The 19,258-nt window shown below is 42.8% G+C and overlaps 1 protein-coding gene across 9 annotated transcripts in view; it reads left to right on the top strand.

The window, feature by feature from the left end:
* The window catches only part of LOC120284921 (neurotrimin-like), an 85,873-nt gene that overhangs the window by 31,040 nt on the left and 35,575 nt on the right, over positions 1-19,258 (top strand). For 3 of the 9 annotated variants that reach the window (XM_039294421.2, XM_039294424.2, XR_005544138.2), the window contains exons 4-5: positions 6,841-6,975; positions 8,979-9,072. The exons of 1 other annotated variant lie outside the window; for it this stretch is intronic. In XM_039294421.2, coding sequence (XP_039150355.1) covers positions 6,841-6,975; positions 8,979-9,072 — 229 coding nt within the window. The remainder of the gene's footprint in view (positions 1-6,840; positions 6,976-8,978; positions 9,073-19,258) is intronic. 5 more of the 9 variants (XM_039294422.2, XM_039294428.2, XM_039294425.2 and 2 more) reach the window with 2 other exon arrangements.

Here is a 19,258-nt window from a genome sequence, read left to right as displayed (position 1 = left end):
TTTAAGTACACTAGGCAATCTTTGTATATAAATATTCCAAAATATTGTTCATAACATCTTTGGAATGTGGCAGGGAAATTTTTTAAGACTAAAGGAATATATTCGTAATGCCCATGTTTAGTTGAAAAAGCTGTTTCGCTTTCGCCTGTAATTTTGGTGAAAACTGAATTTGGTGAAAGGCTTTAGCTAAATCAATTGTTGTAAAATATTGGGCATTGTCCAGTTTATCCAATATTTCATCCATTCTAGGATGGGGGGAACTTGTCGTTAACTGTAATTTCATTGAGATTCCTACCATTCCAAGTTTTTTTTCCCAGACTGATCTGTCTTTTTGAGGATCACCCAAATAGGAGAACAATAAGATGACTTTGATTTACGAATTATACCTTGTTCTAACATTTCCTTAATTTGTTTTGGGGGCCTGATCTGATTCAGAGTACTCTCGCTCGGGACTATCCGGTCGATTGCCTTCGTTGTCATCTGGGTTGTTATTTCTTGATCGATCACCTTATACTGGTTCAATGTCGATATCGATTGAAAATTGCCAAAATCTTCATGCCCAAATAAATTTGTGAAAACGACGTCTCGGCTTTTAATTAAGGTTTGGGTTTCCGCATCATATAGCCTGTAAGCTTTGGCATTCACTGCAGTATCCAACGAAAACACAATTTCTTGGATTTCGAGCTAAACTTACTCTTGGATTGTTTGTTAGTAGTATACAAATTAACCAAATTTCTGCATATGGCCTTACGATTGGGATGCGATTGTTCCATAGCTTGAAAGGAGATTCTCCGCATAGTCTTCTTGAGGACATCTGTTTATTACGTAGGATCGCGGTGCTGACTGCTTCCGCCCAATAACTCGCAGGAAGTGCAGCCTGTATCATCAGGCAGAGAGACATTTCTACAAGTGTCCGGTTCTTAGGTTCGGCTGTACCGCTTTGTTGAAGGGGTATATTCTACAGAATACTCGTGCCTTATTCTTGAGTTGAAGATAATTATACCCGTTACTCGTAGAATATAAGGGTATACTAGGATTGGTTGAAAAGTATTTAACAGGCAGAAGCAAGCGTATATATATTCCTGATCAGGATCAATAGCCGAATCGATCTAGCCATGTCCGTCTGTCCGTATGAACATTGAGATTTCAGGACAAAGACGCAGTGTTAAGTTTGTTGACCCATGTTGCCCACGCCCACGCTAACGCCCAAAAACGGCCACGCCTACACTTTTTAAAATTGTTTCAAAATTTTTTCTAATTTTATTTCCCAATATCTATCGATATCCCCAGAGGAAATGATGAAATTTCGCGTTCACATTTACACTAGTGAGTAACGGGTACTGATAGTCGGCGGAACTTGAATATAGCATTCTCTCTTGATTTTAAACTCATTATTAGTGTATTCCGTTATCTGGCCTGATTATTTTTAGCTTCTTTCCGCTTCGCCGTTCGACGTTAGTTCTTGATTACCTCTCTCTCTTAGGTTTACTCCAGCTCCTTGAACTTTGCCTTTTTTGAAAGGTCTTTCAAATCCGAACTCATTTCATAGGCAAAACGCTTATGCCATTCTCTGATGCTGGTTTCGCTTACTTACAGCGTGCTGGCTGCTTTGTGTGATTCTTTGATTTGGTAGAAGTCCAATTTACGGGTAGCCGTAAAAACAATTTCTCTTCCCTCCCCATCAGATTTATCCTTCTTGAAGATTACGTTGAAGCCGTGATCGCAAATTTTTGAGACCGATAACAGATTGGTCCTTAAATCCGGTACGTAGAGAGCGTTTTACAGGCTGGCGCTGAACTTGTTGCTTGTGGAGAACTGCACAGTTCCATATCCTTTTATTTCGGTGGCCTCGTCATTTGTCAGTCTGAGCTTTGAGCATTCCTCAGGCTCCAGGATATCAAACATATTCTGCTCTAAGCACATGTGTGACGTGGCTCCAAAGTTTAGACACCACTCAGCTGAACGGTGCCCGACTTTTCCGCAGCAACAGTTCGGTTTTTTTGGGATTGCACTTCTTATGCACCATTAATGCGTCAGGCGTTGACTCGTTTGGATTTCCGTTTCATGCTTCGCACTCGTCTAATAACTTTATTTTAAAAGCCTCCGTTGAGATTAAGTTTTCTTGAGTTTCAATTGCGATTCGAACATGATGGTTAACAAACCGTCAATATTCATGAGATCAACTTCCTTTATTTTGACTCTTAGATCGGAAAACTTATCTATGTGACTTCTCATATCACCGCCTGCATTCATTTTCAGTGGAATAAGGGATTACAACAGTGCATTTCAGTGGTATGTGCTATGCAGCTTTTCATTTCATCATTTGCTGTCTCGCAGTTTTTAGTATGCCTTGGTTCCGATGCTGACATGGCCCAAATGAGATCGGACTTAGCCCTGCGTCTCCGCTTAACCACTGTTGAAAGTTATCTGCGGGTTTTAAAAGAGTCCCGTTGACATATTTCGACGAATCGTTTTGTTTTATCAATAACGCATGCATTTGTATTTTCCATGTGTCAAACTTTTCTTTGCCCAAGGGCTCTATGCGTTTAGTAGCAATACTCGATTTCTTTGCAATTAGTTATGCCACATTAAAAAGATTCTACACAAGCAACGAAAAAGTTTCTTTTCTCTGCCTGTTTTTTCTGTGGCCAATAAGACACCTTATTTTGGTCCCCAGAAGTCTCAGACTAGTACATGCATATGTGTGTCGTCAATTTCGCCACAAATAGAAATCTTTCATGTAAACTCACAGGTGCTTACTATTCTTGTTCTAACTATTTTCTGGCGCTGTGAAGCGTGCTGGGCCCATAACCTGTTGTGCATTTGCGCTGAGTAATAGTTTTATTTAAGGATTAAGGTGATTGCGGTTTAACACATATTCTTCGGTACTGAAAAAGAACTTATATCGGGTTATACCATATGTGGGTTAAAGACCGACGTAAATTATTATATTTGTCGGGAATTTACTTGGTCTATAAGATTTATTGTTAATTATAAGTCTCTCTGTGTATTCGCTATGGAAACAAATGATGATAAAAAGTAATGAGAAGAGAGAGAGCGCGTGTATGAGAGTTTCTGTATAAGAGCGCTGTGGGGAAAGATAGCGAACATCCCTGCTGAGCGTGGCGCAATGTGAGGTGAGGAGGAAGAAGAAACAAGAAGAGGAAAGACAGTTCGAATTCGCCTCCGAACAGAACAGAAGTGACCATTGCGACACGCTGCGCGACAGTGAAACAGATTATCAAACATGAACGACGCTATTGAAAATCTATCTCCGACATATTTAACAATTATTTAATAATAAATTCCCTTCTATCCCATTTTTTCTCATTAATGTTTTTACCCGTTACTCGTTTATAAATGATCTCTTTCCTAATGGTTAGCCGCCTATCTGAAGTCTTCCGTTCCGTTACTCCAGTGACGGTAGCTCGTTCTTCCTTATCTCTCCTACAGTTGATAGCGGCCCTTCAGCTGTAAACTCTGCCTTGAAATGAGTGGGTCCTCATGTGAAAATAGATTATGTTTACGACACAAGTCGGAGCTGTGATTTATTAGGCGTTTTATTTCGAGTGCGCTTGATTCAGAATTAAAACTAGGAGTTGACAATTTGTGAAATAAGCTTACTCTCCCAACAATGCATCGCGCCATCAAGGCAAGTCAACAAGCCGACACAGCATTCCTTACAGCGTGATGCGACTATCCAAATAAGAAGTGTAAGCTTTCCGCTGCCGAACATTCTTTGCGCGGAGCGCTGTACCCAATTCTGGCGCGACAGCATATCTATGTAATGTTACTTAGTTGCTATGGAGCCTCGGTTGTTAACTTATATATTCTTGATCAGGATCAAGAGCCGAGTAGATCTAGCCATGTCCATACGTCCGCATGAACGTCGAGATCTCAAATACTATAAAAGCTAGAAGATTGATATTCAGTATACAGATTCTAGAGATATGGATGCAGCGCCAGTTTATTGCCCCACTCTTACGCCTACAAACCGACCAAAACTGCCGAGCCCAAACGTTTCCCAAACGTTTTAATAATTGGTCATAGTCAAACTATTGTAAATTTCTATCGATTTACCAAAAAACTTTTAGCCAGGCACACTTTAACGTCAACAAGTTATTGAGCCATTTTGGCAGTAATACTAGGCAAAAGTTAGCAAAATAATTACAGAATTTCAAAATACTTGCTTCAAATATGATTATTATTATTAAGTGGGTTTGTAGGTGTCGGAACTATTGTACTACCCCTTCATGACCTAAAGATCCCCTGAAGTCCAATGCACTGTATAAAAGCCAGAATTTTATTGGGGTTCAGGGCTGCAATTGTTTCCCGTGGGACTACATACATTCCTAGGAGTCTGTTCCTCCTGATGGAAAGCGCCGTGCAGTCACATATAATATGTGCAGAGCTCCCCTCCTCCATGCAACAGAAGCGACAGAGTTCACTGTCTGCAATGCCAATCTTATGCAAATGACTGCGAAGTCGGCAGTGCCTCGTAAGAAGGCCAGTCAAAATGCGCACGGTGTTTTTCCCGTGTGTCATTAAGGTCTTAAATCTTTTGTGGTTATAATCGCGAAGGAGAATCTTAGACTGCCTAAGTCCTGGTAGGTGTTCCCAGAAGGACAGACGTTTTCTTCCTCTATTGGCTTAAGTAAGCCCAGTACTCTGTGGTGACCAACACCACAGAATGGTTCGGGCCCAATTAGAGGGTTCTCTGCCCCTTTCCTGGCTAGGTTGTCCGCTAGCTCATTTCCCTGGATGTTGTTGTGTCCCGGACCCACCTTATTGTGAGTTTGTTGACAGTCCCAGTTTGTCTAGGGCTGTCCTCACTTCATTTACTAGCTTAGATGTTATCTTGCTTTGCTGAGCGCCTTTATGGCTGCTTGACTATCAGACAGTATAGCAATGTCCTTGCCACGATAGTTCCTTTGCAGATTGAACTCCGCACAGCGTCCAATAGCACAGACTTCAGCTTGAAAAATGCTGGTGTATCTGCCCATTGATTGTGGTATTTTAACCTGGGGCCTACAACCCCCAGCCACTTCCCTCGTCGGTGAGGGATCCTTCTGTATACCACTTTATTGTTTGTGGTTTCATAGGGTGTACTTTCCCCAGGGTTGTCCAACTGTTTTTATTACTGAGATGAGTGCTGAAGTTCTGAGCGAACCTGTGCTCAGCTGGCATCTCATCCCTTGGTTGCATCAGCAAAGGGATATCCCTTTTTAGGCTTTCAGCATCCTTTCTTGTAAGGTTGCAGTCATTTCCTGCTCCTTCAATTCTTATTAGGGTGGCTTTCCGTTTCATTTCAATGACGATATGAAGCGGCGTTACCTCCATTAGTACTTCTAGGGCTGCAGTGGGACAGGTGCGCATTGCTCCTGTCATGCATATGCAGGCCATTCTTGGAGCTTATTAAGTTTCACCTTAGTGGTGCTAAGGCGTGCTCTATCACCCCAGGCTATTACCCATAGGTTAGTATGGGTCTGTACCATGAGGTACAGCCATCTTATTATGCGTGGTGAGGTTCCCCACGAATTTTGCAGCAATTTTCCTACACGTGAAAAGTGCTCTGGTGCACTTATCAATTGTGTTATCGACATGAGTTTTGAAGCAAAGTTTGGAGTCGATGGTTATCCCAAGATACGTAACTTCTTGCTGGCCTCTATGCGACATTCTTACAGGGTTTTGCCTTCATTCTCTGTAGCTTGAACCTATTTGTGAAAGGAACAATAACAATTTTGTTGGATTTAGGCTCAGGCCTACTTCCTTGCACCATTCGCTGGACATATTGAGGCCCAGTTGAATAATATCGTAGAGTGTTTCCTCATATTTACCTCTGACTATAATGACAATATCGTCAGTATAGCCTTGGCAAAGTGTACCTCTGCCGGTCAGTCTGTCCAGCAACTCGTGGCGAGAGGACACCAGGATGCGTTGACAGCCTCATGGGAGGTATTGTCGAATGCACCCTGTATGTCTAAGAAGGCACATAACGCCACTTCCTTATTAGTAAGTGAATCCTCAATAAGGCTTTTCAGGTGATATAGGGCAGTATCAGTTGATCTGCCCGCCCTGTAGGCATGCTGCCCTCCGTTGGAGCGGATGCTCCACAAGCAGAGTCCTTTAATGCTGACATCCACTAGCTTTTCCAACGTTTTTATCAAAAACGATGTCAAGCTGATGGGTCTGAACGACTTCGGATCAGTGATGTCTTTCTTTCCAGCTTTTGGAATGAAGACCACTTTCGCTATACTCCAGACAGTAGGTATGTGTCCTAAAGCTAGGCTGCTGATCAGTATTTTCCTGATCGGCACTGCGAGCTGATTTAGCGCTCGTTGTAGCAGGATTGGCTGTATGCCATCTGGACCAGGAGATTTGTAGGGCTGGAATGTACCAATTGCCCATCATAATCTCTCCGTTGTTACTATTGATTTTGATGTGGCCCAATTAGTAGCACGCGGAAGCTGGATTCCGCAGTAAGGAGGCATTGAACCCTTCCCAGTTCGTATTCCTGGGATAGCGCCTACGCTCGCTACATTCTAGATTTAGCCCTATGTTAAAACGAATAATTCTGTGATCTGACATTGACTCCTCAGGAGATACGTGCCAGTCGCTTATATGCGAAGCCACTGATCTGCTGAAAAGTGTAATGTTCAGAACCTCAAATCTTACCCTGGTAACAAATGTCGGAACATTGACGACATTTAGGATTTCTAGATTGTTATTCAAGATAAATTCTAAGAGTGACTCACCTCTTTGATTCTCTTCGCTGCTGCCCCATATCACGTGATGTGCATTCGCATCACATCCGATGATGATGGGTGTGCCCTCTTTCAGTATTCTGCCAGTGCAGTGATTTCAGGCGGTGGGCACGCCTCGTCACCGGCAAATTATACCGATGCCACCACAGTCTTCTTAGCTGCTCTCACATCTTCTACCACGATCGGTACACAGTCCCGCGTTAGAAATTCTGTAAGTATATAATAATTAATACTTCTACATGACAGGATACAGGCTCTAGGGCTAGAGGCCCGTTGATCCCAAATTACCTTGGCGTTCTTCACGTACAGTCCTTTTATTCCCTGGTTATACCAGAGTTCCTGTACCAGGGCTAGCCCAAGATGTTGTTTAGTGAACATCCTTGCCAGCACAGCCGAGGCCGCCTTGGCGCGATGGATGTTCACCTGAGCTATCCCTGTACTTCCGACCATTAGATGATCGTTGCTGGAGATACCCAGATCACCATCCACCGGTATCGCTTCTTCCTTACTCAGCAGGTCTAGTTCCATGCCTAGCTCCTGAGAGGATATCGGAGTCTGATCCCCCATTTCGATGATGGTCGCATTGAGATCCTCATCATCCGCCATATCCTGGCTGGATTCGGAGAGCCTATTCTGCTTCTCCTTCTCCGCGGAGACTGGTGGATTTCGAGGAGTCTCGACCTGTCTTGTGCCGGATTTGATCGCTTTGGCCTTCTTTAAACCACAAACTGAGATGTCTCCAAACCTGAAGCTCAGCTTGTGGTCACTAGAAATAATCTTGGCGCATGAGTTGTCATCAAAGCCAAGGCTGAGGAGCGAGCCACCACCCTCGTTCTTCCTTGATATGAGACGCCAGTTCTCTGTGTCCAAGGCATTCTGTTTCTTGATCAATTCCATGATCCACTTTGTTGTTTTGTCCCCTGCTCTGAGGCAGGGACTCCACTTACTGAGGCTGGGGACTGCTAATTGCAGCCACTCAGCAGTGGTTGCGTTGCGGCAGTCCACCATCAGGTGACCCACCGTGAAGTGGATTCCTCCAAACTTGATTGGAGAATCCCAACCGGAGAGGAGTATCTCCTACAGTAGTGCGTCCTCGAGCTGTGAGAGGTTCTCACTGCTGAGGACGACTTTGGGGTACCCCTCTGGTACGACCGCAACCTTAATGGCCCCAGTTACGGTCGCATATGATGGCTTGCGTACTTGCCCAGTTGCCTTTGCAGCCCATGAGGTACTTGGGCCATCGAAGGGAGCAGTCAGAGGCCTGCTCTTCTCCACATTCGGCCTCTTAGGCGTTTCCGTCGGAGGTGTCAGGGTGGAGTTTGCCCGCTTCGAAGCAGAGTTGGGCCTTTGCTCTAGCGGCTGCGGTAACCAGCTTCCGCAGGTGACTTGCCTTGCTGAAGGTAACGAAGATACCACTTTGTACTGTCCCCGCTCAGCCCCTTACGGTTAGGGTCATCCCGGGCCACAGGCTGACCAAGTTGCGGTAACGGGTTGTTAGCCCGTCCCGCTTGGCCGGCTTGGACCACAGTCGAGTGAGCATTTTTTGGTGTTACCACCGAAGTAGGCCGCTCCCCGTCAAGGAGACGGTCCTCGAACTGTCTTGCGACATTTCTCGCAGTCAAAGCCTGCGGTATTTTAACATTTTTGGGTATATTTTTCATGGTTCCCACGAGTTGCAGAGAAATAAGCGGTCCACCCGGTCAGAGACCTGCAGTACCCGGGTAAGGCTAACTAGACCGGGCGGACGCCACTTGCCCGGACTCTCCGTTAGCGACTTCAAGTACGATATACATTTAAAGAAATATTGCCTCGAGCACGTCACCATATTCAGGCGAGAGGCCTTTGGTCAACTAATAAGAAACATCTATTAGCTGTATTAATTAATTTCCTAATTTCGCGATAGTTAAATCAATACTTTCTCGAACAATACAAAACGGAAATGTGCCGACTATTCTTAAGTCCAATACTTCTTTGCTCCATAGCAGTCGGGTAGAACGATTTCACAAAGTTAAAAGTCCAAGCAAAAGTAGAGTCTAATCGAGCATTCCGTAATTTTAAAATAATAGATTAAAAAAACGTTCGGACTTACAGAAAAATTTAAAAACATATAATATTATATATTATATTTATAATATCGAAATTATTTTGTTTTTTTTTTATCTGAAGTTATTTTTATAATACACATACTTTCAATTTAAATTTTTTTATTTCAAGATAAAGTTTCCTCAATTAAGAGATTCGGGAGTCTACGAATGTCAAGTATCCACAACACCACCAGTGGGATATACCATGGTATTTTCAGTTGTAGGTAAGTCCTTCTTCTTAAATGTTGTGCTTGGAATTAACAGCAAGCGGATATTATCAAACAAATCATACGACATTTAAAAAAGTAATCTATCTTCCCAAGAATTTAATACTCTTTAACTATGGTTAACGGTTGAGTCGTGCGTCAGATACTTTTTCTTTGCAACAAATTAGTCGGTTGCGAAATTTCATAATTTTTCTGGGATTTCGATAGATATCTATAAAATGAGAACAAATTTATAAATTGTTCGAAAGTGTGGGCGTGAAAAAAGTTTTTTTTGGCAGATCGATAGAAATATACAAGAAAATAAAAATGTTAAAATATTTCACAATTTTGCAAAAGTGTGGGCTCGGAAGGGTTGGGCGATTTTTGGGAGTAAGTGTTGGCATGGCAAAAAGTTTTTTGGCAAATCAACAAAATTACTTTGAAGACTAATCAAAATATGAAAAATATCAAAATATTTTGAAAATGTGTGGGCGCGGCAGTTTCGGACGATTTGTGTGCGTTAGAGTGGGGGTGGCAACGTGAATCAACAAACTTGCCCTGCGCCTATGTCTCTCGAATCTGTATGTTTATTCTCAACCATCCAGCGTTTATAGTTTCATACGGACGGACAACGTTCATATGGAAGGACAGACAGACGAACCGAGGGACGGACATTGCCAGATCGACTCGACTATTGATCCTGATCAAGAATATATATAATTTATATGGCGGAAACACCTTCTTCTACCTCTTACATACTTTTTCACGAATTTAGTATACTTTTACTCTACGAGTAAAAGGTATTATTAGTAGGGGTTCGCCATTCATCTCAGGGATGACATGACTTTTTCCAGTACCACAAGACACTGGAAACTATTACGGCCTTCGGAAATAGGGTCTATAAAGCTGATCCCAACCCGAAACTCCGCTCAACTCGGAACCCAACAACATCGACATCTCCGATTGGATTAAAAAAAAACAAAACCTATTCTATTTGGCTATCTTTAGAATAGAGTTAACATAACCAGCGAAATATAAGCGCTGAAATTTATTCTAAAGACAGAGAAGAAAGGCCAAAATCGTAATCGCTATACCAATGTATGTGAGAGAATGGTGTAGTAAATTATAATGTGAGTTATATAAAAAATAAGTAAACATAGATAAAACATAACAAAAAGTAAAATATAACAAAGAAAATCATGTGGGTCTGAGTTAATGGAAAATAGTTATTAAAGGGTAAAGTACAACAATGAAGTGAATCTGTAGTGGTGTAAACTATATAAATGATGATGATGCCTCTTCTTGGACATTCGAGAAGCGTTTGATCGAGTGTGGCACATTGGACTTTAACTAAAATCAATCACAAGCTGCCTGCTCCATATTTTGGGTTGCTAAAATCGTACCTGGAAGGAAGGAGGTTCGCTGTGCGCTTTCATTCAGCAATATCCACCGAGCACAACGTGGCAGCTGGTGTTCCACAAGGTAGTGTCCTCGGCCCCCTGCTCTACTTCCTGTATAGCCACGACATGCCGCAGCCGGATGTAAGCCTTTACGGGAAATCAATGTTGGCCACATTTGCCGATGACGTGTGCGTCACCTACAGGTCCCGATGCGAGCACGACGAAGCCGATGGTATCCAGGACTTTGCAGATCGGTTCTCGGAATGGGCAAGACGTTGGAACATTGGCATCAATAGGAGTATATCCAACAACGTTTGCTATACTTTAAAGCGGAGAACGCCACCGCCCGTCTACATTGAGGAAGCCCCCTTACCACAGCCGAACGCAGCAAAGTACCTTGAAGTGCTTCTGGATCGCAGACTCACATTTGCCAAGCATGTGACCGACATCACAACGCGCCTACGTGCTAAGGTGGCGAAGCACTGCTGGCTACTTTGTTCACGCAGTAAATTGTCGCTATCCAACAAGCTGACAATTTACAAACAGATCTTAGCACCAAACTGGAAGTATGGGTGCCATATCTGGGGCTTGGCATGCAACAGCCAAATTAAAAGGATCCAGGCTATCCAAAATAAGGTCGCAAGACTTATCACCAGCTGCGAGTGGTTTGTGCGAAACACCACCCTGCACAGAGACCTGAAACTCGCAACGGTATTTGACGAGATAAACCAGCACTCGAGTAGATACCATGACAGGTTGGAGCGCCACAGAAATCGGCTGGCTAGCGCTCTAAACAGACCTCGCCCACCAAGGAGGCTCAATAGAAGGCAACCGAGAGACACGGCAATATGGCGCTACCGTGTATCGTACGGCTCGATTCGCGAGAAGATAGACGCGTTATAGAAAAGAGAACAGAGACGAGGAAATGAACATAATGTAATAAATAATATTAAATAATGTAAGTAAATAATAATATAACTCTACTAAATATTAGTGTTAGTAGGATATAATTATGTACTAACAAAATTAAAATTGATTGCTTTAAGAGCGGCAGAGAGTCAAGATTACAGATAATACGATAAAGTCTATTATAGTCAGAACATAATACTCTGTAAGGGTCATGCAACTCATAGTTAGATCTACAATGATTTAAGATAAGTGGTATATAGTTTCTAGTGAATCTACTTGGAACCGAGAAGTTAAGCCGACTAATCAAGTCGGGACTCTCAACATCTCCACGAATAAGCTTACAAATAAAGACTTTTTCAAGCATAGTTCCACGGTTAGCTAGGGAAGGCAAATTAATTAAAAGTAGTCTACTGGAATATGGTGGTAATATACGGTTTGCATCCCAATTAGGGCGCCGCAAGGCAAAAAGTAAAAAGTTTTTTTTTGACCGATTCAATGCGGTCCGAGTGGACTACGTATTGTGGACTCCAAACCATCCATACTCAAGAATCGGACGGACTAACGAAATAAATAAGGTTTCAGTTATTATGGTCCAGAAGAACACCAAGATCATCAACTCGTGTTATTCTGTCCAAAGGGCACCTACTTAGAGTGTAAGTCGTGCGTATTGGGTTGACACGACAAAAGGTCATAACTTTTCACTTGGAGCCATTTAAGTTTAAAACGTTATCACAGCACCATATTTGAAAGCTGTCTAGATCGGATTGTAAGTCTAAAAGGCGCGAAGTGTCCTTGTGCTGGAGGCATAATTTAACATCGTTTGCGTACATTAGTACACGCGAATGTTTTATTACTATGGGGAGGTCGTTAATGAATAAGGTAAAAAGAAGCGGACCAAGGTGGCTCCCTTTTGGGACACCGAATGTGACTCGGAGAATAAAAGACAGATAATTTTTAAAGAGGACTTTTTGCGTCCTGCCATTCAGATAACTTTTGAAGATCAACAGGGAAACCTAATAGATCAAGTTTCCTTACTAGAAGGTGATGATTAACAGAGTCAAATGCTTTACTAAAGTCAGTGTAGATGACATCTGTTTGAAGATTATTTTTGAAACCCTGATTACGAAAGAAGTTAGCTCCAAGAGGTTAGTGGTTGTAGATCTGCGTTTCATAAAACCGTGTTGACACGGTGATATGATTGATCTACAAAGGTGCTGCAAATAAGGAGTGATAACATTTTCAAAAGTTTTGGGATAGCCGACAATTTAGAGATTCCTCTGTAATTGCTTGCATCCAGTTGCTACCTTTTTGTGAAGAGGAATCACAAAGGACTCCTTCCATATATGAGGGAATTGTGAAGATTCCAAAGATAAGGTAAACAGTTTCAGTAGAGGCTTGCACAAGGCTTCCGCACAGAATCTGAGCACACAGCCAGGGATTCCATCGGGACCTGGCGAATAGACCGGTTTAACACGCTGAAGATCGTTAAGCAGTGAGCTTTCGTTTATAGTGGGGCAAAATATTAGGTTCGACTTAGATACCGCATAAGAGTATGGCTGTTCGGAATGAGGTAAAGTTGAATATGTTGTTTGAAAAAACTTGGCGAATAGATCGGCTATTGCCTGATCCGATGTAACCGTAGTGTTTTCAAAAAATAGCGAGGAAGGGTAAGAACTTGTTTTTCGCTTAGTGCTAACGAAATTATAAAACTGTTTCGGATCCTGTGCAAACTGGAACTTACAACGGTTTAAATAATTTTGTAGCACTGAGCATTAAGCACGGTAAAGTTTAACCGAGCGCTTAAATATTTACAAAGGATGGACTGAGAACCGGTATTTTTAAATTTCATATAGAGTCTGGACTTTACATTTCTTAGGTGTGTCAACTCTTTATTAAACCAAGGAGGTTTAGAGATTGACGGATAGTACATCGGAACACAAGAGTCAAAAAATGATTTAATTGCGGTATAAAACATATATTATAAACGCATCGCATCCTTTATGTTGCAGGAGTAAAGATCGGACCAATTAAAGCCAGCTATAAAATTGTTTAGCCTCCGAAAATTTGCCTTGCGAAAACAGGGAATTCGTTTGTTGACTTCTCTGAATTACTTTTAATACCGTACCTAAGTCGATTTCCACCTCGAAAGTAGGATGATATTGATCTTCAGGTTGAGTGAGAGGTACTACCCTGGACAGAAACACACTTTCAGGACTTGTTACAAAACATAGATCCAAAAGTCGACCAAGAGAATTTGGAATATAATTAACTTACGACAGCGATAAGTCGAGCTCGACTGGATCTATGTTTTGTAACAAGTCCTGAAAGTGTGTTTCTGTCAATAAAGTCATGTTGTGCTAAAGGGAGAAGGATATTCGATTGTTTTTCTGGGGACCACATTGTGCCAGGTATATTAAAATCACCTAGGACTACCCATTGGTCCCTGTCAGAAAGTTTATTCAAGATGGACTGGATAGCGGACAGATGATTCTGATATTCTGGGAATTCAGAAGATGGCGGAATATAGGAGCACGTAATATAAACTGATCTGTCGGAAAAAGACAGCTTTACACATACGAATCCGAGTTACGGGAATCGTCCAAAAGTAACTCCTCCGACGCGAGGGTAGATCTAACCGCAATTAAGACTCCACCTTCCCGTCCGGAGGGACGGTCATACCTATATGTAGTGTACATACCTGGGAAGACTTCGGAGTTAAGTATCTCCGGCTTTAACCAAGTCTCTGTGAACACTATAATATGGGATGCAAAGGAAAGGCTATCACAATACAAAGTTTGCTACGCAAGCCTCTAGCATTTGATAGGAAATAGTAAGATTCGTTGTTAGTTTTTTTAAGAAGAGAAAGAAGATGAAGAGGCGGAAGGTGCACGAAACAAAATTCGAGGCGCAGCTGGAGCCTTTCTCGTATCTCACAATACTGTGTTGAATTTCGATGCCATTTTCTCTAGGTTAGACTGCACGTACTCGGACAAGACATTCGCCTACTGAGGCAAGTATTAGAGATGGTCAGGCATGGTGGTCAGATGGTGGCCAGATGGTGGCCTGCCATTGATGGAATACTACGACGAAGTCGAGAAAAAATTGACGCTCGTCACCAACAAGATTGTAATGACACACGAGCAAGAGGGCGCTGACTTACTCAACGCTGATGTAAGAGCCGACGCACTGCATGCTTTCAGGGCCTCAAAAAGTCCCTTGGAGCTGTGGTTTTCCCGGCTCAACCTATAGATTTGCCGTCTGCCCTGGCTCTGGCCAAAGAGGCGGAAGCAAACAATGAAAGGTGCAATGTTCGCAAATTCCTACGCCAAGGCCAAGGAACGAGCGCAAACGTCTGGAAACCTCAACCTATGGAGGTCGATTCGTCGTCCACGTTCAGCCAGCGCACTGAGTTCAATAAGAACAACCCTAATGAGTCCAACCTCTCAATATTGTTGTCCCATAAACCCCTAAAGAAAAAGGCCCCAAGCAGGAGTATGAGAAGGCAGCAAAGGCAACAGTCGAAGATATTAATTAAATTACATAAATGAGCTTAATAAGTGTAATGCCGGTCGCCAGACCGTTCTCGGTGAGCTCAATACATGGCTCAACCGAAAGGATTTAAGGAGGGTAAAATGGGGGCTTGGAAGGCAGGATTTTAGTTTGTGGAGGAGTCCAGGATGCCAAAGTTCAACAATACTTCTTCTGCGCAATTGCCTCGAGGATGCGTTCGACTAGCCGTTGAAATTCTTAAGACTTAAGAGATTACATATATGTAGATGGGTCGGAGTATTATAAGATATTGGTGTGGGAGATCTAGGGGATGTTTCCTCCGCAGGCGTCTGAGGGTTTGAGGCTGTTGTCCAGAAGGTTTATGGTAAGATGGTTTGGGTGGTTGTTCAGTCTTTTTGTGCATCTCCGACTGAGGCGGAAGATCTCCTCTTTGTAAGGCGGTGAAGCTTTCCTTGTCATGGGTCATCATGCGAACGTTGTTGTTGCTTGTCGTCTTCAAGGTGACCTCCACGCCTTTGAATTAGAAAGCGATACAAGAATAGAAAAATACTCACAAATAAAGGAAATTCAGTTTTAAATAATAAAGATCGGGAGATCTTGTAATGTCAGGACGGCCGAATTGTAGGAGTTATACTGTGTGATGGTCATTTTGTTATTGTTGTACTCCTATTAAACCTTATAATAGGTAATAGGATATTTTTTATTTCGTGTGCTATAATAAGTAATACTGATATACTGTAATATAACTGAAAGCTCAGTGCAGTTCTTTCTTCGCTTGCAGTTGCATTTAAGACCATATAAGTGAATGCAGATAGCATACAGATATCGAGTGAGTCGAATGCCAACGGTAATGATGGCTGGACTGACTACCATACAATAAGCCCAAACACATACAAATACATACTAGATAATGTCGTTTATAGCTACAGCTTTGTTTGGTATAAACATTTTCCATCGCCTCGCAATGGTAGGAATTCCAGCTCAACAGAGGAAACAAGTTTCCTGTACCGTGGGTATTCCGTTCCGACTAGGGGGGACTCCAGTCAGAATTTAATCAGCGTAGAATTTAGGCGGAGCCGCTTTAGGACGGGGAGCGCGGAGAAGCTTTTGCATATTCTGACGGCTTCTGTATGCGTTTCATTGCCATGGTCAAGCGAGCTTCCAACCATCTACCAGTTGGAATCATTGGTTACATCATTGGCAGTTAATAAACAGAGGTTAAATGTTATGGATGATGCTTATGACCATATATGAGGACTGATAATATAGGATTACATGAACAAGGACTATTAAGATTTTTGCCAGTGGCCATCTGAAAGGCAAGGGAATCACTTGGAGTCGTTTGTACCCCTCGGAGAGAAAATCATTTTTTCGGTTCCCCTTCGGATGGCGCCAATTAGTTCTGTCTGCGCCTGACATGAGTGCTTCGCATTGGAAATTTCGTTAATGGCGCCCTTCAGATACTCTCCTTTATAGAGAAAATAATTCTGTTGCTGACGAACATTAAGACGCTGCCACCGGTTTATTGAATTATCCATTTCTTTATTTTAGGCCTTAACTTTCTTTCTTTGGTCATTCGAGTTATAGGGTTCGAGTTCCGACAGGTCTTAATTCTGCTAGTAGGGTAACGAGTTCTTCAAATGTGTATTTTTTGGTAGCCTGCTGCTAGTAGAAGCGAGACTTAAAGCCCTGCGCCGTAAGGGCCAAGGTGCACAGAAGCCTCGTGGGTTCTATGAAGTCCTTGGATATGGATACTAAAGCCCCAATAAACGTTTTGCCATTATCCGATTATGTGTGGTGAAGCCAACAGAAGTGGGAGAACTTTGACGATTAATTGGATAGGTCTGGTACTAAAACATACCAAAATTTCCCTACTACTTTTAACACCTTGTCCGCCTTATGTTTTCATGCCAAATGATCCTGGTCAATAGCCTCGTAAATAAACTAGCGGCAAAATCAGAATTATAGATAATAGGATTAAGTTTATTATATTGCGTTTGCACCAAAGGAAAGTATGTGAGTCTGTCGATTCGAGTAGTATTTTGGTGCCGCAATCTTTTTGGAAACGGGGAGGCAGAAATTTTCAGACTGGGTTAGAGTATCAGGGGCAAATGGCAGGAATTTCACCTCTGTCTTGGCTACCTAAAAACTGGCGGCGATATTTTAATTTTTGACCCCTAAACTATAAGGATGCAAGAAGTTATTATATAAAGTGTCCGAAAAAGATTATTAATATAGGTCTCATCTTTGCTTATATATTTTTAGTCACTGCACTGTGATTTAGAATTCGATTTTTTTGGCATAAAGTCTAAAAATTAAGCTACAGAGCGTACATTTTGTTGTTAAATCACAAATAGTTTGCACACAAAATCCGTGCGACCACGCCCTCTCTTACGTCCCATATTAACTACTGGTATGACTCAGGAGTCAACGAAATTTTATTGTTTTTTTTAAATATAATAAATATGTATAGATAAATATGTATAAATATGTATAGATAGTCTTCCTCCTAGTTATAAAATATAAATTTCCGAATCTGAACTCAAATCAGAATCAGAATGTGAATCCAATATTTTGTCTGATGGATCAGGTTTAAAATTAGACTGTATTTTTAAAAGACTTATACTGCCTTCGGAATTGGTTTTTTCCTATTTTTTCACCCTCATTCTTTGAACAAATTGTTATTAAAAGTGGTCCGAGGAATCAATTGCTCTGTGGAAAATATAACTCGTCGCGCACTTAGTACGCGTCTCGCCCTGCCCTCAGCGTAATCGGAAGGCGGTTATTGCCTTGATAGTGAAAAAAGTTGACGAAAAATCATCGACTCATTTGCTACTGTGAGGAGTCTTAAAACTCCACACAAATCTGGGTGCAGTGGAGCGGCCTAGCTACAGCGAAGACGGCTGCGATGCACAAAGAATCAAGAGCGGTCAGGTCAAACGGTACCGCACTGGACCTTGGACCCCGGAACGAGCCGGCCAAGGGCACGGAGGTCGAACGGTAACGGTGCAGACTTTGGACATGCACAAAGAGGACGCACTTTGAACTAACGGTACATGTGTTGGATCTTGTATCCGAGCGGGACGTGCGCAAAAGGGGAAATAACGGGATCCCTGTGGCCTATAAAGGGACGGGGCAAGTGCTGCCCGGGCAGTCAGTCACAACACTCTAGGAGTCGTACGTACGTGGGAATAGTCGAGGAGACTATACGCTACCGGTGCTAGTCGCGAGGTCAGAAGGCGAAGTCTGAAGGCGGAAGAGTAGGAGTTAGTCAACCAGACTGCGCGTGGAAAGAGGTAGTGAGACGGAACGTTAAAAGAAGGAGTTTGCGAGTAAGAATGAGCAAAGAAGTCGGTAAAGAACAAACATTGGAAGCGTCGGACAGCAAGAGGCCCGTGGGAGTGGGGGAGCAAGGACCTGGCGTGTCTGAAAGGATCAGTGGAGTCAGTGGTCGGTAAAGGTGGTCCCAGGCCGAGCGTTGCCTCGCCCGTGGACGATACACCCTGCCCCATAACATTCTAATCCCGGTCGGGCCAGCACGTCGTCTGATGTCAAGAAAGCACAGGACAACGATGGCAAGGCGTTGCAGGAGAAGCGCGACCAACGGAGGAGTCAGCCGTAAAAACAGTACAATAAATGGACTATAATTAGAACCATCTGCTTTTCCTTGGTCGGGCAATCACAAAAATCGTAAATTTGGTGGGACGAACGCACAAACTCTCTGACCTAGTCGTTGCAATTCGTAGCAAGCATTATATAGCAAAAACAGTTCATAACACTTTTTAAAGATAAGCGGGACTTTGAGGAGTTGAGGAAAATTCGTGGCACAAGTCCTGGAACAACACGGTCCTTTCCCAAACTAGTCAGTAGAAAAAAGTCCACAAATATGCCCTCCAAGCCTCCAGCTATGTGAGGGTCTGAACTTATGCGCTGGTTAGAATAACTATAGTATTCGCACCACTAGATTTGGTGTATCACGGAAATACACAGCCATTTCTGATGCCTTTCGTGCTGTTTTAAGTCATTTATCAATGGTAAATTGCAGTTTTGGCATCATCAGCTTGAGCAGGACAAGCCAGAGAAATGCACGCAAACCAAGGTCTTCTTTTATCTTGGATTCCGAAATGATACAATCGTAAATATCGGATTGTGGCACGCACGGGGACTAGCGAGAAACTGTGAAGACCAACATTATACATGCGTGAAGGTCAGCGCTCCTATTTATCAGGATACACCTCTTACCATGCCTACCATCCCAAAGGAAAGTACAGCAGCGAGCCAGCGTTAGGCTGACGTCAGGGTGCGCGAGTTATCGAATCGCCTATACAGAGCATATACAATTCGGTACCACCCACCAAGCCACCTAGGAGCAGTTCATCGCTCCA

The sequence above is a fragment of the Drosophila simulans genome, chromosome 3R, assembly GCF_016746395.2.
Source record: "Drosophila simulans strain w501 chromosome 3R, Prin_Dsim_3.1, whole genome shotgun sequence".
In the NCBI taxonomy this organism is placed as follows: domain Eukaryota; kingdom Metazoa; phylum Arthropoda; class Insecta; order Diptera; family Drosophilidae; genus Drosophila; species Drosophila simulans.
Note: the sequence above shows the minus strand (reverse complement) of the source record. Positions and strands in the feature narration are given on the sequence as shown.